The sequence below is a fragment of the Pomacea canaliculata genome, linkage group LG8 (assembly GCF_003073045.1).
Source record: "Pomacea canaliculata isolate SZHN2017 linkage group LG8, ASM307304v1, whole genome shotgun sequence".
NCBI lineage: Eukaryota > Metazoa > Mollusca > Gastropoda > Architaenioglossa > Ampullariidae > Pomacea > Pomacea canaliculata.
The window spans coordinates 8,450,516-8,470,304 of NC_037597.1; the positions used below are offsets into that span (position 1 = coordinate 8,450,516).

At 40.9% G+C, this 19,789-nt stretch overlaps 3 protein-coding genes across 3 annotated transcripts; 2 read left to right on the plus strand and 1 right to left on the minus strand.

Moving 5' to 3' along the window:
* The first annotated feature begins 2,278 nt into the window (after positions 1–2,278).
* On the plus strand, positions 2,279–3,080 carry LOC112570353 (leucine-rich repeat-containing protein 3-like). Its single transcript, XM_025248753.1, has 2 exons — positions 2,279–2,671; positions 2,894–3,080. The coding sequence occupies exons 1-2, from the start codon at positions 2,279–2,281 to the stop codon at positions 2,957–2,959; spliced, it is 459 nt and encodes a 152-aa protein (XP_025104538.1). The 3' UTR covers positions 2,960–3,080.
* A 951-nt stretch (positions 3,081–4,031) lies between these two features.
* Positions 4,032–6,472, plus strand: LOC112570722 (leucine-rich repeat transmembrane protein FLRT1-like). Its single transcript, XM_025249304.1, has 2 exons — positions 4,032–5,000; positions 5,222–6,472. Exons 1-2 carry the CDS (start codon positions 4,164–4,166, stop codon positions 5,765–5,767), a joined length of 1,383 nt encoding a protein of 460 aa, XP_025105089.1. The 5' UTR covers positions 4,032–4,163; the 3' UTR covers positions 5,768–6,472.
* A 3,335-nt stretch (positions 6,473–9,807) lies between these two features.
* Positions 9,808–15,493, minus strand: LOC112570821 (phytanoyl-CoA dioxygenase domain-containing protein 1-like). The gene is made up of 8 exons (XM_025249459.1): positions 15,107–15,493; positions 13,168–13,285; positions 12,943–13,043; positions 12,381–12,522; positions 11,921–12,121; positions 11,495–11,579; positions 10,621–10,822; positions 9,808–10,395 (listed from the first exon to the last, which is right to left on the minus strand). Exons 1-8 carry the CDS (start codon positions 15,245–15,247, stop codon positions 10,339–10,341), a joined length of 1,047 nt encoding a protein of 348 aa, XP_025105244.1. The 5' UTR covers positions 15,248–15,493; the 3' UTR covers positions 9,808–10,338.
* Positions 15,494–19,789: the final 4,296 nt, after the last annotated feature.

A 19,789-nucleotide genomic window follows, 5' to 3' on the forward strand; every position in this document is an offset into this window, starting at 1 on the left:
ACAACCAAACAGCAAGCTATTTTGTAAGTTTTATTTATTTCAGAAGTAAAGCTAAGCTTTCCAGAAACAGACGACATCGACGAGAGCACTGGCTGCGTGCGGTCCACGATAACTCCGCCTGAGCTCAGGGGGGATTATTTCCCCTTCATTACGGGGCAAAAACAAAGACGGATTTGTCTGCTGCTCCCATGAGCGCCGCGTGTTTGTCTGGTCTCGCCAAATATGTTCTGGGTATCCTCCCATCAGATTCTACCAACCTGTTCTCTGATCAACAGTCGCTTTTCAAATGTCGTCACTCTCCACCTTCAAGAAGACAACTCCTCCGTTCTATAGGAAGTGGTCATAGTTACCTACCCTCCTCACTTCCTTTACCTTTTTTTTTGGGTGGGGGTGAGGGGTGGTCTTTTATATGGGAGGTGAAAATCAAATATCAAAAGATAAGAAGATTGAAATCATACGGAATGGACCTAAGTTTTAATTTTTCAATTTCCACAACCTGCACATAAAAATATTAAGAATAAACAGTTTATGGCGGACATAGACTAAAAGAACTTGTATATAGAAAGAAGATATAAGGAGCTCGAAGAAAACTAGTTTGAATAACCTCTTTGCTGGTTTCGATCAGTAAAAACAAGTATGATGATCAATAGAAGTAATATTGTTTTTGCATAGTGTGTGTGTGTGTGAGTGAGAGTGAGAGAGAGAGAGAGGGGGCACGGGAAGGAAATGGAAAAGAGACGAGAGAGTCCAAACTTGATTAAAGCAAATACCAAGACAACATTTCTTTTTTGCAGAGCCGACAGGTAGCTTGCCAAGCTGGATTCGTGGGCTGGCCGATAGAAACGAGGGGAGGATTTTGTTTGTTTCCTGCTGTTTGTGCAAGCAATCGTCAAGCGATTATCGCTCGCAGACACAGGCAGACGACACAAGGCGTCCCAGCAGTCGTCCACCAGACAACAGGATTGCGGCTGTGCTGAGGATCGGGGCGCTCACAATTTTCGAGGATACTTAATTCCTGACATTGCAGTGCTCCTTTCGGAACTTAACCTGTGACACCCTCGCTGACAGTTTTTTATTCGTCTTCTCATTCATCTGCCAGGCTATAGCACGATAAAAACTACAAACTGATCTTTTTGATATAAATCATCGAAATTAACTTATTAATACGCCGTAGCATAATTCTGGATAAATTGTTTAAATAAAATTAAAGTGGAGCGCGAGGAACATTTTTGACAGAGAAACGTGACATAAACAGAAAACAGAAAACATTATTGTTGCTACAGTATTTAAAACTGTGTGTAGTCTCTGAAAAACTGAAGATAAACTACCATTTGAAAACCATGAGGACTACAGGTAAGTTGTTCGTTATTATTTTATATTCAATATGTTTAAATATTTATGGGGACAGCGAGAGAACCGTTTCATATTCCTAACTTCTGATTGGCACAAAGACGGTTTACCATTTTTGCTAACATTAACTGTGTCCCTACTTTCATGTTATCAGAAAAGTCTATTTATCCGTTTCTGGTAAATGTTTACACGTTTTGAAGAAAAAAAAGGACATACACAGAAAAATACAGAGGTAAGAAAAGTGCAGAAAAGAATTGCAAACAATAGAGAAGACTGTTCAATTTGTAACAATACAATGAGAAGATGATATGCAACGGATATTACGATTGGGACACAATGGGCGATAAATACAAAGAAACGAGGAATCTTTCGTCTTTTCAAGAATGCAAAAGCGATTCCAATAAATTTTAGTCAGAAAAAAAGGAAAAGTTTTGTAATTTTTATTTTACAACGGACCACGAGGCAGGCCTAATGGAAAGGAAGGAAGAGGGTGGAGAAAGAAGCACACAGCTCCCTCTAGTGTTGCAGGGTCGCATCACGTAGGGCGTGCGTGCACACACACACCGGTCACTGGACGTCACGTAAACAACGTTACCGGAAGCTAGAGACGCACAGACTGGATGAGCGTCTGCGCGGAAGTCGGCTCTAAAAATAAAGCAAGAAAAAAGCGAAGTGAATGTTGATTGAGCAAAGACGGAAAGGCTGCAGGTGTAAAGAAGATAAAGTCACGAAAAACGCACGTGAGAAACAAACACAAAAAATGCAGATTTTGTAAAAATCTTTGATAAAGAGACTCACTGTTTACCAGGAAAGTCTGTAGAGGTATTTTTATTAGCCAGAGCAGGTTTTGGAGATGCTCTTTTTTCAAGCTTTAGTTATGTCTGAAAACAGCTTGTAAAATAGGATGTTTAGTACTATTAGGTTAGAGATGGATGCTCTATTCACCTTCATTTTCTTCTCACAGAGCAATGTCGAAGCAACTCTTCTTGCTGCCACTCTTAGTCTACATGCCAGTGACAGGCTTCCTGCTGGAGAAGGTTTCGTGTATTGTCCGGCATACCCTTGCCTTTGCGAATCGGACAACGGTGCGCTGGTGGTCAACTGTCAGTATTTGTACCTGACCCAGCTGCCCAAGTTCCTAGCGTTCGACGGAAGGATTCGAACCCTCTCCCTTCGTCAAAACAGCATCCGCCAGCTTCCGGCGCGAGCTTTCCGTGGTCTTCACGTGGAGAGCCTCGATCTGACAGACAACGTCATCAGTCAGGTGCACGTGTCTGCATTCGAAGGCCTGGAGAACTCTCTGGAAGAACTTCACTTGCAGGTGTAGTGTGGTTAGTTTTCTTCGTCGGAACGGGTGTATTTACCTGGGGATTATTCTAAGGGCAGGTTGTTCAACAGTAAAACTGACTAAAGAATATTATTTTCTCAAGATGCTAGGTATTTGTGTGTCGTATAGATTGAGATGATGGGAGATTTGTGATACGCAACCTTTGACTGATATTTCGTAGAACAAGATTTTAATGTGGATCGCATACTCTTAAAGGTTTACGCCATGGAAGGGTTACCAACTGCAGCCATTAACCGACTGACCAGGCTTGAGAGTCCTTAGGGTGATTGGCTGCAAAGTGGACACCCTGACCAGTTATGTGTTTGAAGGACTCCACATGCTGAAAGAACTCTATCTGCAGGCAAGTTATCGGTTTTGCTTTTTTATATTTATTCTCATTATCTGTTTTATAATAGTGAAAAGAAAAAGCAAATACAACAGCTCTTATGCTTTCGAAGTTAGTTTTTAACTAAGATGGAGGCAGTGGGGATACTAGTAGTTGTTGTTGTCGTCGTTTTGTTTTTGGTGTTTACTGTATGTTACTGTACACATTCTTTTCCAGACTTCAGTGTTATTCCACATACCCAAATAAAAGAAAAAGTAGGTAGAACGCCTTTTCATTGTAAATATTAACAGGGCTGTCGCATCAAGAATATTCTACCGGGTGGGCTGTCAGTTCTGAAACACCTGGAAGTTCTCAACCTGGAGTCCAACAGTCTGCAGCCACAACACCTACAAGAAGTGGGGAACCTTTATCATCTTCAGAAGCTGCAGCTGTCCCACAACCAAATCATCAGTGTGGGCAGCCACGACTTCGACGACCTGCTGCACTTAAGGTTGGACGTAGTCAATGGAACTAAATTGTCTTTAATTGTTTTTATAGTCAACAATATATATTTCACCATTATCCTTTGCAATCCCATTATATATTTATAGCAATTTTAAGATAAAATGTTTTCTCTTTACTGGGTTTTGTGCTCCAGGTATCTGGATCTGTCCCACAACAACTTGGCGGATATTGCAGACAACGCCCTTCGGCCTGTGTGCTATTCCATGGAGGTGTTGAAACTAAACGACAACCTGCTGTCTAATTCCGTTGTAGAGTCCTGCAGGTCCTTCAGAATTTGAGGCATCTGGTTCTCAGCGGCAACAACATCACCAACTTCCAGCTGGCTCACTTTCCGCACATACCTTCCTCTCGCATCTCGACCTGAGTGAGAACGGGATCTCTGAGCTCAGGAAGCAGTCTTTGAAGGGGACAGAGAAGTACTTAAGGATCATGAACCTTCGAAATAACCCTCTAAAGGTAATGGAGGACGGCGTCTTTGAGAACCACAAGCGTCTCCTCCATCTTAGCCTAGCAGGAAGTGAGCTGGGAGGTGTTCTGACGATGAAAACATTTTCGCGGGCGCTTCCCAGACCCTGAAGGAGCTCAGCCTGCAAAATTCAAACTTGAACGTCTGCCGATTTGGTTTCTTTGTCAGACATGAGAAGCTTGGAGGATCTTGATTTGTCAGAAAATGCCATCAACGATATCCTGGAGAACGTTTTCGCACGATTAAAACATTTAAAAAAACTGGATCTTTCACGCAACGCGATCGTCAAAATTGCTGATGGAGCCTTTCGAGGGCTTGAATACTCCTTGGAGTCGCTGGATCTCCATAGAAACTATCTGGAGACAGTATCGGTCTGCGCCATGGAAGGGCTGCAGCGTCTTGGAGACCTCAGGCTAAAAGAAAACCCGTTAATCTGTGACTGCAGGGTCACCTGGCTTCACAATTGGGTGCAGATGACTTTCCAAGAACATCATCGTCACCTGCTGGAATGGACATGCACAGGACCTGCTCACCTAGACCAGAGATCATTCGGCTCGCTTTCCCTGAGTGACTTGCAGTGTAGGAACCTGACTGAAAACACACCCACTGTAGCCTGCAACTGGACAACAACAGAACCGTACTCTTATTCCGTCGACGCAAACCCGGCCTACGTCAACGTCCTGCCTACTCCCATAATGCCTCTGGATCTGCTGGGCGCAAGAGTACACGTGCATGTGGAACCCAAGAGCAAGTCCGCCATCTTGGTCAGGTGGAGCGTCAACAGCACCAGCAAGCTCTCCGGCTGCAGACTGGTCGTGCGGAGAAGCAACGACTCGGTAGAGGAGACAGATGTAACATTCTCAGGGGATGTGACGAGGCATCTGGTCATTGGGCTGTCCGAAGGTGTTCTGTACGAAACCTGTGTTACGGCACTCGACGGAAATGAAGTTCCAGTGGGCAGGGACTGTTCAGAATCGAAGACGGTCAACGGAACAACTGTCATGAAGGTTCGTGATGTACTCCTCCCACAAACACCTACTCTGAATTTTTTTTGTTTTACCAATTTTTATGTGGAGAAGAAATCGTTGAGGTGGATAGATAATACAAAAATGGAAAGTAATGTCTATTATAAAGAAATAGTTTATGTTTAACATTTTAAATATGTAAGAGGACAAAGCAGAAAACAAAAATATTTTTGATATATCAGCGTGGGTGCTTACTTCCACAGGTGTTTCACGATCCGGCGCCTGTCTCCTTCACCACCCTGATGTCAACCTACATCGTCGGTTGCCTGATGGCGTCCACTCTCTGCGTATTCCTGGCCGTGGCAATGCGCAGGCGCAGAGAGACGAAAAAATGCGGGCGCAGCTTCCTGCCAGGCTACAGCGCGTGGGGAGGCCCTCGCTTCTCCGTGCCCAGCCACTCATCGGCCGCGACCTCCACCTGCTACTTCAACGCCCCTTCTATCTCCAGCTTCGAGGAGGACGGCCTCGTCGTCACCATCGGGGGGCTCAGCGGAGACGCCGGCGTCGCTGGAGAGTTCGGCGGCGAGAGCGTTGATGGCGTCATCGACACGAATTCCTGCGACGACGGCGCGCGCGAGCTGGTCGCACCCGATGCAGGTGACGTCAGCAGCCGAGGCAGTGGTAGTGGGGGAGATTACTACTTAGGAAACGGCCGTTGCAGTACTGTCAGCTCTTTCAGGCGACATCTGCCAGCGAACTACATCGTCACCAACACCGACATTAGCGACGATTTCTTTTTTCACTTTTAGACATTCGATGGACAGACAACCCGGTTTTTTGTTCTGAATCGTTTATAATGCAAGCTTGTTTTGGTAACAAAGGGGGATAATTTCCTTAGTCTCATACTGACTAGAGTAAGCTCTCATTGAAGGGAGACGAGGACTGTCAGTTTACTAAGCTTTTTTTTTTTTTTTAATTTTTTGGTTAATTGCATGGAACGCTGTTCACTTGGGTGTTCATGCGCGCGTGAGTGCGTGCAAATAATTTTGCGTGTTCGAGGAAAGATTATACACAATATTACATGATTATGTCTACTTGTTGTCCCACATCAAAATAGAAGCTTTTTTCCTTGCAGATGTATAGTCTACTTGGAAGTTTGTGTGTCATTGATACACTTTAATTAGAATCTATTGTTTAAAAATTATGATTTAATTTTCGAAATTTACTAAATGCCTTTCTGTACAAATATGCATTTAAATAAATTTGCTAGTCCTTTTATAAATAACAATTTATTGATGTTTTTATTTATGTTTAAACGTGACACACTACTGGTGTTTTGGAATGTTACATTATTATTTTATACCATTACCTAGATTACCTTTTTTATTTTTCCACGTGCCGGGAAATGTGACATATCGACTTCGATGTGGTGAGGGGTAAGACATTTCTTTTCGCTGGAGATAAGCGCCAACGACAGTTACTGCGTACGACGAATCGCACGACTGTGGTGATAACAAAGGTTTTGAACTCAATGTGTCTACGAAACTGTAAATACTGGCATGAGACCCTATAGTTAGTTCTAAATACGCTGAAGGATCTGAACTGTACACCGTTGACTTGCATGGTAACTTTATTTATTTTTAAAATGGTTTCGCAATATATCATATGAGGGATACTTTCCAACATCATGGTTATTTATTTTTAAAGAAAACAATAATCATTCTGTCCTACATTATTTAGGCGTTATAGGCAGAGACCATTCTACGTCACTTTAATTGTAAAAACACATAACATTGTACGTCACATTGCTAGCCCCACGCCCAACCCTCCTCCTTCATCCGGACTAGGGACCGACAGGTTACCCTGGGGGTGGGTTTCCAGGTGGAGTTTCTTCGGGTTACATTCTACGTCACATTGGGAGACAGAAACACTGAACACAATCTGTTGCTTTAGATGTTGTTGGGCACATAACACATAAATGTTGAATAAGGACAGTATGTGAGGAAGGAGAAAACCCAAATGTAATGTCAGCATCTGGTGGTATTTTTATCGTTTTTCATTTTTTGAATAAAACATGAAATATTGTATGACGTTTAATGTAACCAGTTTTGGTGTGCTTTTTCAAATAAGGTGAGTGTTCCTGAGTGTTCATGATACAATAGAAAGTTACACAAAAAACGTATGTAGCCTTTTAGACAATAAAGTCAAGAAAATCTTGTCTGGCATATGAAAGAGCAGGGGCTGCACATTAGAAGGTGAGACGAAAGAAACAAGCGGAATTTGATGTCGAAATAAATATGCTGTTAAATCTCTCTCAACATGTTGTGAAGTTACTTTGACAGAACAAAAAATCAATCTCTCAAACAATTTGGAAAGTAATGGGCACATTTTAAATGAATATTTATTGATAGTAAATGTTAGTGCTACTAGCTTTAAACAATGACAAGTTCATATCCAGAGAAAACTAAAAGAAAATGGCAGATGGCAGATGTCTATTAAAATAATACTCAAGCTAATAACATAAGCATTTTGACAAGGATAAACTAATCAAAGGGACGTAAGACACATTAAAAAAAGGTTTCGCTTGTTATCTCCCATTCTTCAGTATTTTGTTTGTTACCTGATACGCACTGAAAAAAAATGTTTTCTCAATATATATATATAAAATCAAGTCTTTAAAAGAAGATAGAAGAAATCTATGTTTACTCCCTTACTAAAATTGTTTATTTTAATCTGTCTGTTTTTATTTTCTTTAGCAAGATAACCCCTACGCTACAGAGACGGTGCTCGCGATCTTCACTAATGTAACCTACTTGTAGTTTCACATTGTCTCGGTTGTTTTGGCCCTCATTTATTTTACTTTTACCTGTCATCAGTTTTAGGCCTCGAGTTATTTTGCATGTCACAATAAACTTTGTGCAGCCCTTCATAGTGTTTAAAATTGTGGAATCAGCTGAGAAGCAGCAGGAACTTACATATTTCTTACTCAAGTCGTACATCGATCCTCCGAGAACAAGAACAAGAGAGGATGTATACATGAATAGAAAGTTCTTCTGATCTCGATTTTCTCCCTTTGACTACAACAGGAGAAAATGAGAGAGTTCGGCAGATTGTTACTTAGGGTTCAGGTGTAGAAGTTACTTCTCAGCGCTAGCTGATGATGTAAGGCTAACAATCAGAATCTTTTTATCAAGTTTAGTTGACTACTGGACATGACCTATCCTGCTCAGGTCTATTGAATTGTTGTAAACTAAAGAAATGGGTCAACGAGGGGTTCAACCTTTTTTTAAGTTATCGCGGCGACCGCTACTTACAAGGTTAGTTTTTGTAACGATTCTCAAGCATCGTTCTAAATATTGGTCTGAGACTGATAGCTCGAACCTTGTCCATAGGCTGCATGAAATGTAGTCATATCAGTAAAGTGAACCTGGGGACCTACACCATTGTAAGCTGTAATAGGAAAATGTAAAAACAACTGAAACCGATGGTTAAGCATCAAATACACGAAAGAAGGAAGGCAGTTTTTGTAAAGCAGATATTAGCTTTGACTTGCTTTCCTCATAAAATTATTGTATTTGTGTTACTGGCTTTATTTCATTTAAAATATCCCATATACAGAAAATCTCATCACTAAAATTTTCATCTCTAACCACTAACACTGTTCGTAACAGTTTCAGTTGCTATAAAAAAATCTGTGAACTGGATTGTCCAGAAAAAATATATTTGTTGACAAGACTATACCCGAAGGACAAAAGTCTGACCAAATAAATATTAAACAGTGAACACGTCCGTGGTACTACAACAACTTTATGAGACTTTATGAATTATAGCAGGGTCAATAAGGAATTTTATTAATCAAATGAGAACAGAAACTAATTTATTAATCACAATAAAGTATGCGTTCATAGTGAAGAATTACATCTTTACATTATTTACTAAACACCACATTCAGTGCTGTCATTGATACTGCCCTGGACGCGATAGTTGTTCATAACTTTAATTTGTTCTCGACAAGATAGTTGTTGGCCTTACACGCCTGATGTGATCATATTATTTGGTCATATTAATCTCACTCTCCTAAGTGAGCCATCGACAAAGCGCTGCAATCAAAAATTTTGTTCTGGGGTGAAGGGATACTTTCAGAAATGGATTTCTGTCCCGACAATAAGTGACTGCATCATTGTTGAGCTAGTGCAGTATGTCTCTTTTTGTGAATGATCTTCCTCCCGGCTTGCAATCTTTTTGAAAGGCCTCGGATAGCGATAATAAAAGTAGGTCAGAACTCTTATAGACAAACTATCGACTCTGGGGACCAGTCATCTTCCATGCATAGACGGATAAGTACAATGGATGGGTGGTACAGAATGTCAAGAGACAGCGATTCACTTTAAAAGAAAGCATACCCTGAGTCTCAAGTACATGTAATGCACGTCCTCACCAACCCATTCCACTCAAGTAATGATTAGTATAGTGAATTTAATAAAGTGAATCAGGTAAATTGTCTGGCGGTGCATATGTACGTGTGTGTGTGCGTTATTGTTTGTTTGTGTGTGTTTTCGCGCGCGTACAACAGACATTGACTGTGTTACAAAGTGTTGGTATCGTGAGTATCAGGGATGTTTACTGTCGGCCTAACCTCGTCACCATTACCTTGAACTCGCACCAATTTCTTATCACATTTCATCGATACGAATGTGTATCTGCTTTTACAATCTTTGGCATGATGCGATGAAGTTTTTTTGAAGCATGTTTAGCCAGCAGATTTATTTCTTCTTCTCGTTCAATATCTCTAGAGTAAGACATAAACCTCGGACAGCAACAGTAATGTTTACAACAGCTCACATACAAGTAGGTAGCGTCCCATGGGACTGGTACTTTATTGAAAAAATAAAATGTCACATCGACCATGCCTGAAGGGGTCCTGGTGGTGGACAAAACACACTTGAGATGGCAATGCATTGTTATATTTCAATGTGTTTATTGTACATTTTAAATCCAGAAACTTGTAAGTTTCACAAGCATTAACAACGAGCAAAATACTTTAAAATAATACAATATTATACATGTTTGTGTATGTGCTATATGTGTAAGAGGTGGGTGTGTATGGCAAGATTAAGTATCAAGAATAGCCTATGCCGACAAGACTCCAGGTAAATATATTAAATTAATAGTTCGCAAAGAACGAAAAGTATACATATTTATAAAACTGAAATTTAAATCATCGTCCAAAATTTGAGGCAAAATGCGATCTCACGTTACTTCACGAGGCATAATGATCTTTAACAAAACACTTTTGTCATTAGGACTTCAGTTTTTATGCCAGGAAGTTTCTTCATTTTTGAGCTTTTCGGTGTGTCTGTTCATGTGGATCATCTCCCATTTAAACATCCATGGACCCTGGATGGTAGGTGTCATACTCCTCGTCGACTTCATCTTGCTGTAACGTAAATGTTGGATAATCTGATGTTAGAAGACAGCACACAAACAATTGTATACAAATTCCTTGCCAATATGCATTCTTTCACTGCTTACGATTAGCCACTTGAAATGTTAAGCAGAAAAAAAAACTAACCAATTTGATTGCAAAGAATCAACAATAAAGAAAAGTATGTAGAAGTAACAATTACCGACTATAGCCCTATGACCAAACATCGCCACTTACGGGGAATGCTTTGCTGACTTTTTCTCTGGCCTCTGCGTGGCGGTCTATTTTGTTGAAATCTTCCCAGTTGACTGTCATGTTCGGGTTGTCCTTGGTTCTCATTAGAACTCCTTGCTTCAGGTCGTAGAAGCCCACGGATTTCTCCGGAGTCTGCCATCTTAAGTCCAGGCTCCAGCGGATGTCATTGGAAATATTCCCAAGACTGTCAAATTGAATTATTCATGAAGGCTAATTTTTCCCTGAATATGGCCCAACAAACCATCCACAATCAATTTCTGACTAAAATAGTTTTCTACTTTTCGTAGCCATCACCAACTTTTCATTTTGTTCCCAAAAATACTTTCATTTCTTGTCCAGTAATCCAGTATCCAACTTGAAAGCCATGTCAACTTTAAATATTGAACACAAAGCTGAACGTGATTTTAAAAAGGTGGTACTAGAAAATATGACATGCTAATACAGTTTACCTACATAAATAATTAAACTAGGATTATGTGTCTCTTCTGTTGAAGTCAAACGAGTCAAGAGAAATTAACAAGTGTGCTATATTTACTTTAACATGACAGAAGAGACAAACATTATTTACTTACAAAGCACCTTCAGAAAAACTTCATAGTTTTTTTTTTTTTTGAGTTTTTCTGTATAGGATAATGAACATGCTTGTAATTTAAATTTTAATTAGAAAATAATGCCGGACAGCAATTTGTTCATCGCTCACTAACAAGAGTTTAGCAGAACCTCTTTGTAAAATGTGTCTGACAATAAAGCCGGTCTTTCTACGGATCAGAATTACCTGCCAAACTGTTATAAATAAGACAACAATGCTGACAATAGATTTACTATGACCGTTATCAACTCTGCAAAAGCGACTGACCTTCTGTGTGGCACCATATTGTTCAAGAGCAGCATCCCACCGTAAGGTATCGGACACAGTACTACATCTTTCTTCATATCGACATCTGCAATAATGTTGCTTAATGTTACTGTTCAACGATGAACATATTCTATTCTATCTATGGAACCCCTGATGTTCAAACATGTCTTCACTACAGCCCTTCTGACATTACAACCACCACCATCGCTACTCGTTGATCCACGTGTTTTATCCAAAAATGTTTAGCGAGGGCAGTCAAACTAATCCTCGGCTATCCACTGACTACTACAACATAATCCAAAATGGGAACAGCAGGTTAATGTATGCACAAAGGTAGCAATGTTTTACTCAGAATTTTCAGGATGCTGATATTTTTTCGTTAGTCTGTATAATGTCATCAGGCTAAAAGCTAGTCCTATCTCTCACCTAGTGTGTCCTCCATCTCCTGCTCTTCGAGCATGACGTACCACGTGCCACCCCAACAGCACTGGTGCGTGGCGACCTTTCCCTTCAGGTGACCTCGAGCGGCTACTTCCATGCATCCGTTCTCGCGCGTGGCGTCGAGCAGCGGGATCCAAGCGGTCACCTGAAGTACTTCGTAGGAGCGGTTGTCGAGGTAGGCGGAATCTGCGACCACGTGACAACAAGTGCACACTTTTCTCTCTGTTCGTACCAATCTTCTTCTGCTCACTTTTCTCTCCCTCCCCTTCCTAGGTCTTTAGAGCTCAAGTTCGTGCGTGCGTGTGTGTTTACATGCAGAGTTTCAAACGACTCGACTGATTTAGATTGTTACACAAATGTTTTGGCAGCGAGAAAGGGTCGTTACACACATAAGTTTTGCGAAAAACTTGCTTATTGATCAGAGTATCCAGTATCAAGCAATAACCTTGGTGCCAAGGCACAGTAGTTGCCTCGTTCTGTGGGGTTTTGGTACGAAGGTTCCAGACTGGATGCCCCATAATGTCAGGTCCAATCATCTGCTCCACCACATTTAGAAGGCGGGGGCTGGACCACAGATCTTTGAAAGCCTGCGTCATGGTTGTATAATATTCCCTTGATAGTAGTGAGGGTCGAATGCTTATCGAATGTCATATCTTAGCATGCGTGAACATTAAAATGTATTAAGACAAAAACGTACCAGCCAAAATTTGTTGATAACATTAATTTTTGTCATCTTTCTTTTCATTATGCTTCCCAAATGCATAACAAAGCAAAAGAAAAAAAGAGGGCTCAAAATTGAGTTATTTATGCGTTACTGAGCTAGTCAGTACGTCAATACAGAGCTAGCAAAGACTTCAGAGCTACAAAGACTTCAGTTACTCTAAAAGGGGAAAAGTTCCTCAAAATGTTATAAGATTATCTGTACTGTCTCAGGTTTTTGCCTTAATTTCCCTATTTCCTTAAGTCTACTGCCAGGAGTACTCAGAGATTTCGATGTTGCTGTTTACCTGTGGTAATTGTCCCTGTTTATGAAGAAGAATATTTGCCCCAGGAAATTCCTCCTCGATATGCGTCAGCCTTTGAAAGAGTCCGTATTCCTTGTACAGATCTGTACACGTCATTAAAAGCATTAATGATACGAATGACGAAAAGATAAAATATTAAAAGAAACAAGCAATGAAAGGCAAGAAAGGTGCAGAACAAAGTAGGACGCAAAAGGGTCATCTGCGTACTTTTGATCTTGCCTCCCCGGTAGAGCATTTGGGCCAGGTCGTCCACTATAGCCTCGATTGCCAGTCTGCAGGCGTCCAGCTCTTCTTTTTGGAAAAAGGAGTCGACAATTACGTACCCCTAAATGAACACAAAAATTGTAGAAGAGTTGCTATTAGGGATTTGGGACCTTGAGAACAATTCAGAACCTTGTGCTGCCAAGAATGATGTCACGACCTGACGTCGGACTTGCGCATTCTTTTACGAAAAACGACAAGAGATCACTTCAGGTTGGGACGTTTCTTTTACTAATACACATAAAAACATAAATAAGCATACACAGGAGAACAGCAGTTTCCACGATTGTTAACTTAAATCCACTGGTAGCTACGACAATCTGTCAATAACAAGGCACTGGTGAAGATACGTCTTAAAGAGCACCTTTCAAATCGCACGAAAGGTCCACGTGCACAAATATTCGGCAACAAACAAATCAAGGAGTAAGGGTGCATATGCACCGCTACTTACTACTAATGTCCCGCTCTACCAGTTTGCTTCTCACAGTGTCTCTGTCTTCTTAAACAGTCCAAACATGGGCTCTTACCCTGATCATTCTTCAAAGGAGTATGAATGACTCACGGTCCCTCCACGTGGGTGACGATGGTGCCTCAGTCCTTCGGCACCTGCTTCAGTGTAGTCAGGTCTCTGCTGACTACCTCTCGGCGGCTCTTGTCCTCGCTCCTCGCACTCAGCAGTAGAGCTTCTCTAGCTGTTTGGGATGGTGGTGGTGGTGGGGGGTTCCTCTACTCGGGCCACCATCATTCCAGTTGCAGGTGTCGTCGTCGTCGTCGTCGCACCGATTCCGGCTGTCCAACCTTTAGCCGTCTCGAGCGGCGCCTCACTCCCCGCACACAGCAGTAGAGTTCGCTTCTCCGCAGACAATCGCAGAGCTTCTTGGAGACTGCAGCGAGACTCTCTGGTCCCACTCGTTTCTTGTCTCACGACACACCTTGTTCCCGTTAGCAACTTCCAACACAGCTTCTTCACTTTTACACACTGTCTGTGTTAATCCAAAGATTGCCCCCCCCCCTCGGCTTTCAACTCTCGTCTATATATACTCCTGTCAAACCCCACTCGGGGTGAGCACTTCATGCCTCGCTCACGAGGTCCACAACTCACGTGGTGCCCAAAATACACGTGGTGTCCAGAGACCCACGATTTCCAACTATAACAGGACAATCACGCTCTCAACCTTCCATCCGTCCTCTCTTACACTGTTGACAATTACATGGCAGAGGGGCGACACACAGGGCGGGCTACTCCACCCTGCTCCCCTCCACCTCCTTCTACCATATTCAGGTGAAGAAACACTGGAGGCACGGACTAGTCCGTGACAAATGAATAGACAAGTATATTCAGACTGTCCACTAACTACAATAAGACAGTGATGGTATTTTAATTACAAAGGGGGTAGAATAAAGCAGAAATACCTTTTTATACATCTACCATCACCATAAAGAAGAAAAAGTAGGTTTAAAAGCGAGACTATTATGATAACAGAAGGTATGATACAAAAGAGAACACGATGATGAAAAGATGTACAAATCTCATTATTTTTATAAATTTTGTGAGACCGGCTGAGCAATAAGCGGGTGCTTTGATTGTTACCTTATTAGTTATGAGTAAAGTGAAGTTGAAGCTATCATGAAATCGTACACATACATGCAGTCATGATCGACAGAGTCAGAGCACTTGTGTTTTCTTGTAAACATTCTTGTAAACAGTCTTCTGCTGAATTTGTGGCTGTGGTGGCACTAAATGAGATAAAATAACTATCTGAAAAAGATGCTCAGGGATAAACACACTTACCGACTTCTATTACAAAATACATTTCTTGGATTATTTAAGCAGGAACCTGATCAGGGGCTGAAAATCCGAATAGGGAAAACTATTAATGCTCACCTCTTCAAAGAATTGTTTTATCATTGAGTCGGGTAACTGTCCAGGCTTCTTCTCCTCAGGCTGTTTTGGCATCGCCCTTAGATCGAAAACTTCTGGATATACTTTCTCTTGCTGACCAAGCTGTCGCTTTGTTTCCGCCATTTTGTGAAATTTTGTGACACCACACTGAGCACTGCGGGTCTTCTCGCCAACGGTCCACCTACTCAAATCTTCACCACGTCTTACTATCAACGACTGCGATTTCAAAGGTCGGAGCAGCTCAGCGAAGTAGGTAGAAGTGTGTCGAAAGCTGCGTGCAGGGAAAGAAAAGTCTTGTCTGAAAACGGCTGAACAACAGCCGTTGCTGTTGTGCAACTAAAATGAAGTGAAGGCCGTTGGGTTAGAACAGGGCGACCTGTTTGTGATAACTACACTTTGACCTACTTGTGTTGAGCGTGCCGCTTACTCACACGAGGGAGAGGGGTGGTAGAGGCCGGAAGGGAGGATGCAGGAAGGGAGAGCGATGTGTTTTCATCGAACTCAGTATTCAGATCAACCCCTATCCTCCCCATCATCAATACGGTGAAGATTGGGTGTCCTGGGTTCAGCTCTTGTGTGGGACACGCTGTTCTTTCTCTGCATGTGGCATTTGTTTACAGGGCTGGCTGCATTGCTCTGATATAGCCTTATAGTTGCTGGCACGGCGTAAAACACTTACAAACAATTAATGACTACAAAAGCGTATACTAGCTGCACACATATTGTTCTGCCGGCAATCAGACACGGAGAAAGGAAGACAGTGAAGGTAAACAAAGTAAAGGTCACTATGCTATTAGTATTAAGGGAGACAAAGCCAAAAGCAATGAATTTGGTAGCTGCAAGGATTACGTCCCTTTTTAGATGGTGTGTGTGTTTCTCATCTCGCAATGTCCCTCTTGTATAATTTGAAACAGTTTACTATAATGTGTCCTGATACATAGAATGTATATAAGTTCACTTTTATTATTAATGTTGTTGTTATTATTTTTTCTTTTAAAATGAAAAACTGATGGCAACTATGAAATGGTGGGTTAGAGTGGTCGTCTGCAACAACGATATTTTGATCGCGAGATTTTCGTTTTCCAGATCTAAGAGAAAACTTTAGTTTGCAGAGAAATAAATTAAAAATCAACACCTCTGAAAAAACTTTTGGATTGGTTTATTGTCAATTTTTTTTTTTAATTTGCGCAGAGCGTGTCAGTTTCTCTGGCAGCAGACGTCTGCTGTTGCTGTTATGGCGGCTGTCTAGTCCTTTGTGACCTTTGTGGTTGATTCGCCGGTAAAATTTGGAAGGAAATGGAGGAGTTTTGGGATAAATAACGTGCTGCACTAAACTACAGGCAGTTTCAAGGATAATACAGGTTCTGAGCATTTTGTTTTCAGCCGAGGAAGAAATTAAAAAGAAAACTGTTGAAGTTACTCGGACTGCACGAATGACACAGTTTGCACTTAAAAAAAAAGTGGTAACAGACATTTGAGAAGTTTTTTCTCTCGAGATGTGTGTCATTTTCAGATAAAATACTGCAAGCTTTCTATGACTTTTCACCATGTGTGTGCAACCTGATGTATATCTCAGGTGTTTTCAACATTTTATTCTACCATCGCTGTACCATGTGACTTCAGACAAATGCTTCTCTTTCAAGAACAGGAGTCGCTCCTAGTCGTTGGCGCCTAGTGACTAAATTATGCACTGAGTACTTGCGGATACTTCGACAAGATGCATTCATTCTAACAGCCACTGAAAGAGAGCGAACTGGGCAGCTACTTTCTGCAGTTTGTGATTTTTGTTTCTGGACACTACTAACATTGGTTAAAACCGGACCGTTCAAGAGACTTTTCTCGGAGATTGATTATAATCGCAGAGTTTCACAGATTTCCTCTACAAAAGGTAAGTCATCATATATAACTGGAGAAATGTAATAATAATAATGATGATGATGATGATGATGATGATGATGATGCACCAGTCTACGCGTTTCAAGACCAGATTGTCTTGTGTTTTTGTTTCATACCTGTATTTAACACTCTCTTTGTTGAAATGAATAACTATAATTTTTTCCAGTCGCCTTCAAAACTTATCTTTCCGGTCAAGACAAACAAAGCAAAACAAATTAAAACCCTTCAATTGCAACACGTTCAGCATTTAAAAATACGTACTCTTCGGGGCAAAAACTAGGAACATTTGTGTTGTTTGTTTGACCGTGTAAAATCTAACATGTATGTATGAAACACATTCCCCTCATTTGTAAGTAGGCTCAGTGCGCTCTCTAAATGCAACACACATTCAAATACAAATATAGACTCGAGCAGGGAGATCTCGCAGCAAGGAGGAGGAATAAGGTGAAGAGAGGTCAGTTTGAGCAGTTATGTGTTTTAATAAACAGGGGCGCATGATTGTCAAATCATGGCACAGAGAACGAACTGAAAACGATAGTAATCTAGAAACTTCATTGAGCAAGATGGAGCATTACACACTTATCATGGTGACAATTAATGTGGTTTACACAGACCCGAAATCTGAATCAGCGGAAAATGTAGATCAAGAAAAAGTTGAAAACTGCACAGCAACGTAGACGAGAAAATGTACAACGTGCAGAGAAATGTACAAAGACAGCTAGTCCTGTAAAACAAACAATTTGAGACAAAAAACTACAAATAGCTTTGTATTATGAAATACAAATTTAAATCTTAAATAAATAGGTGTACAGACATGTACACTGAACAATGCTTGTACACCTATTTATTATTTATTTAAGATTTAAATTTGCATTTCATACTACAATGTCGGCATTTGATTTAAGATATAAGAAGGACTATTTAAAAACTGCAATGTTATCTTCTAAAATAAACATTTCTTGCTGAGGTTCGATCAAAGGGAAAGAATCATGAACACAATTGAGACTGCAGTCTGTAAAGACATCAGTAGCTTCCCCTGGATCACAAAGCTCTTCTAGTCGGGCAGAGGATAACAACTTGATTTCATCAGCTCAAATGTTTACCCTTAATGCGAATGAAAATGTAGGCAACGGAGAAGATGGCAGTATTGTGAATATAAAGGATAGAAAGTTCGTGCAGTTCTACTTCTTCTCTCTCTAATATTTATAGCACAATCGGTTGAATTCCTACCATCTATGTAACGGTTTATGTGGGCCAGCGTAAAATAAAATCTAAAATCGGATGAAAGAGACATGACCATGATCAAGAAAACCATCAAACACATACAATATTCCCTCGAGTAATTTGTTTATTAACTATTATAAAAGCCTCCAGTTCTTTCATCATCTTAGAAACTATCGGCTGCTGAGATAAGTAGGCACATCACTCACACCCCCTCCCAACAGGCAACAACACACCCACACACTCTCTCTTACACACACACACTTACTCTGGTACTCAGCTGATACAATGCGATACATTGCTGCGGACTGGGGTTGTCTTGAAGGGATGATCGATGGCGCTTTCCACTTTATGAGGTCAAGTTGTACGCAAACAAAAGGATTGCCCCAAACCTTTTTCCAGCAGGATGCTTGCAATCACATATCCACACGCGCATATCTGCACCCGTACATGAACTTGCATACACACACACACACACATGCGCTTGCATTGATGCATACAAAGACTAAAACTTGTTCACATATACTCGAACACATGCATGTATACATACAAGCATTCGTACATTTATACAAAGTACATTCATATACATGTTCGTGCATATTCGTGCATATTCGTGTATACACATTTTCATTTATAAATACATACGCTCTCGTACACTTTTTTTTAAAAAAAATCTATTTCCCTCTCTTCTTTCTCCCTTTCTCTTCTCTTTCGTTCCATCGAACCTGGTTCCTCCACACCCAATGAACAAACGGTAATGGTATCTCAGGATTTAAAGAGAAAAGAATAGAATTAAAAATGATGCAACTTGAAGGGATGAAAAGAATCAACGCTCCAGTGGTAGCGAATCGGTTAAATTATTTAAAGAGTGTGCAGTGTTCAGTTTCGTTATATAATAGAACCGGATTTCCTCTGCTCACTGCCGCAAAAGGAGCACTTCGATTTCCTAGATGAATAAGTGAAGCAATGCAAATATCATGTGGCAATGTACGAATGTAAGCGAGCAGTCAGCAAGCCGGGGCGGAGGGCTGACGGGAAGGGGGGGGGGTGTAGAAAAATGGAGATAGAGAGAACGGGGAGACAGAAAGACTTCATATCATATAATTAAATCCTCTTTTTTTTTGCTCTTTACTCTATAGCGATTGTTGATTTGTTTTTTCAGGTCAGTATTTACATCTCTTATTTTTTCTTATTTTCCTTCTTTCTTTCAACCTGAGCGATTTGAGAATAGTTTCTTCCATTCAGAGCTATCATGATCCCGAAGCACATGTCATACTATAAGGAAGGCACTGTAAACAAATAATCTATGTGTACATCTCTGATTGACTTTTATACTAGCAGTAAGCTTTACCTGAAAGCTGCAAATTATGCGTGCAAGAAGCCTTTTGTAGCACACCTGAATAATTAATCTACAGAACCCACAAATCGTTTTTCTCAGCTTTAATCACAATGACGCTGCAAAGGCGTTGACTTAACCTTCAAGGAAAACTTTCTTACAAAAGTTTCATCAGTATCAGTCCTGTTTTCATATTAAATTTATCAACCTGG

Coding starts and splice junctions, on each gene's coding strand:
- LOC112570353 (XM_025248753.1), top strand. CDS start 2,279: ATGGATGCTCTATTCACCTTCATTTTCTTCTCACAGAGCAATGTCGAA. Junction 2,672..2,893: donor TGGAAGAACTTCACTTGCAG/GTGTAGTGTGGT, acceptor ATACTCTTAAAG/GTTTACGCCATGGAAGGGTT.
- LOC112570722 (XM_025249304.1), top strand. CDS start 4,164: ATGAGAAGCTTGGAGGATCTTGATTTGTCAGAAAATGCCATCAACGAT. Junction 5,001..5,221: donor ACGGAACAACTGTCATGAAG/GTTCGTGATGTA, acceptor TTACTTCCACAG/GTGTTTCACGATCCGGCGCC.
- LOC112570821 (XM_025249459.1), bottom strand. CDS start 15,247: ATGGCGGAAACAAAGCGACAGCTTGGTCAGCAAGAGAAAGTATATCCA. Junction 13,286..15,106: donor TAAAACAATTCTTTGAAGAG/GTGAGCATTAAT, acceptor GTGTTCATTTAG/GGGTACGTAATTGTCGACTC. Junction 12,523..12,942: donor AACAGGGACAATTACCACAG/GTAAACAGCAAC, acceptor ACCATGACGCAG/GCTTTCAAAGATCTGTGGTC.